The 1,639-nt window shown below is 38.6% G+C and overlaps 1 protein-coding gene across 1 annotated transcript; it reads left to right on the top strand.

Moving 5' to 3' along the window:
* Positions 1-363: 363 nt before the first annotated feature.
* On the top strand, positions 364-1,359 carry LOC121918657 (sorting nexin-30-like; the record flags this gene model as incomplete). The annotated part of the gene is made up of 2 exons (XM_042444674.1): positions 364-574; positions 1,136-1,359. Coding segments are annotated over 2 exons (420 nt in total), but the record flags the coding sequence as incomplete, so codon positions are not given.
* Positions 1,360-1,639: the final 280 nt, after the last annotated feature.

The following is a 1,639-nucleotide window of genomic DNA, read 5'->3' as shown; positions in this document are numbered from 1 at the left end:
AGTATCTTTTTAACTACCTGCTTGACTGAATTGGTAAAGGATAGGTGCTGCAGCCCATGGTACAGTGTTATGTATACACAAGATTACTGTTAAAAATTAGTCTCCGGGAATCAAAAGTGTTCTGGCAATGTTCATTTATGATTAAAGCATAAAACTTCCTCATTACATTGTATGCCTGGTGAAAGCTTAAGAGAAAATCACATCTCTTTTAGCTTCATTATAAAAAGGAGTCAGATCTTGGTAGTGGTGTTCTTGGAGTTTCTTCTTTGTGTTTCTCAATTCGGAGAAATTTTGTGTTACTCAATTTGCTCAATTTCTTCATGAACATGAAATATGCAAATATAAAGTAAGCCTGCTTAACTATTCTGTCACCACCAGGATCTTAATGCTTATAAAAAACAAGGAATGGCCTTGCTTTCCAAGATGGGAGAATCAGTCAAATATGTCACAGGAAGCTATAAATTAAGAAGTCGACCATTGGAGTTTGCAGCCATTGGTGACTACCTGGATACGTTTTCTCTGAAGCTTGGAACTATTGATAGGATAGCACAGAGGATAATAAAGGAGGAAGTTGGTGAGTAGTGCATGCCGTTTGCCTTGTAATGCCATTCATTTTGTACTGCTTGAGGGTTTTGTAAAGGGTGTATGCTGCATCCCATGTTCCAGGGTTATGTATAAACAAAGTTATTGTTAAAAATGAGACCCTGGAAATCCAAAAATATGCTGTACTTCATAAGAATTGGTGCATTTCCTACAGAATGTTTAAAGTGTTCTAGCAATGTAGCAAAGATCTTGGATGTAATTTTGTGATCTCATGTTGCGCAAAGAGCTATGTAAAAGGATTTTGGGGAGCATACTGAATCTGCAGAGTGTCCATTTAGAATAAAGAAATTCCTCCAGATAGACAGTTCATATTTTCTCCCTCTTACAATATAACACATTACTTAGTTATAACATTCTTCTATACCATCCTTTCCAGATTTTGAAAGCCCCCCCCACCCCCCCGGACAAGATTTTGCCAAACATGAGATGTTTGTCATTTGAAATTTAGATTTGTGTCTTGTAAAAAGAATAATCTCAGGTACATTGTTAAAATTCAGAAATTAGCCATTCTGGCTCTCTTTTTCACTTGCAGAATATCTGGTGGAATTGCGAGAGTATGGTCCTGTATACTCAACCTGGAGTGGGTTAGAAAAGGAGCTGTCAGAACCTCTGGAAGGAGTGTCTGCCTGCATTGGGAATTGTTCTACTGCTCTTGAGGAACTGAGTGAAGACATGACAGAGGACTTCTTGCCTGTTCTAAGAGAGTATATCCTGTACTCGGAGTCCATGAAGGTAACATAGGACTTGTGTGAGGCAAATGTTCCTGTTAAAACATGACCAGAAAATCCTTTAATTCTATGGTACACATTTAGAACTGCAGGAGTCAGACTGCTTTCTTTGCAGACCAATTAGTTCTTAGTTAGATCCATTGGTTCAAATGGTTTAATCCAGAAGTACTTTGGCTTTCCAGAAACTTTGGCTTTCCCAGAATGGCCATTGGCCAAGATGGCTGAGTTTTCTGGGAGCTGAAGTCCAAAACACCTGAATGACCAGAGTTTGGGAATCACTCATTCACTGCATAGAAAACCTTTTTCCC

The sequence above is a fragment of the Sceloporus undulatus genome, unplaced genomic scaffold, assembly GCF_019175285.1.
Source record: "Sceloporus undulatus isolate JIND9_A2432 ecotype Alabama unplaced genomic scaffold, SceUnd_v1.1 scaffold_21745, whole genome shotgun sequence".
NCBI lineage: Eukaryota > Metazoa > Chordata > Lepidosauria > Squamata > Phrynosomatidae > Sceloporus > Sceloporus undulatus.
Note: the sequence above shows the minus strand (reverse complement) of the source record. Positions and strands in the feature narration are given on the sequence as shown.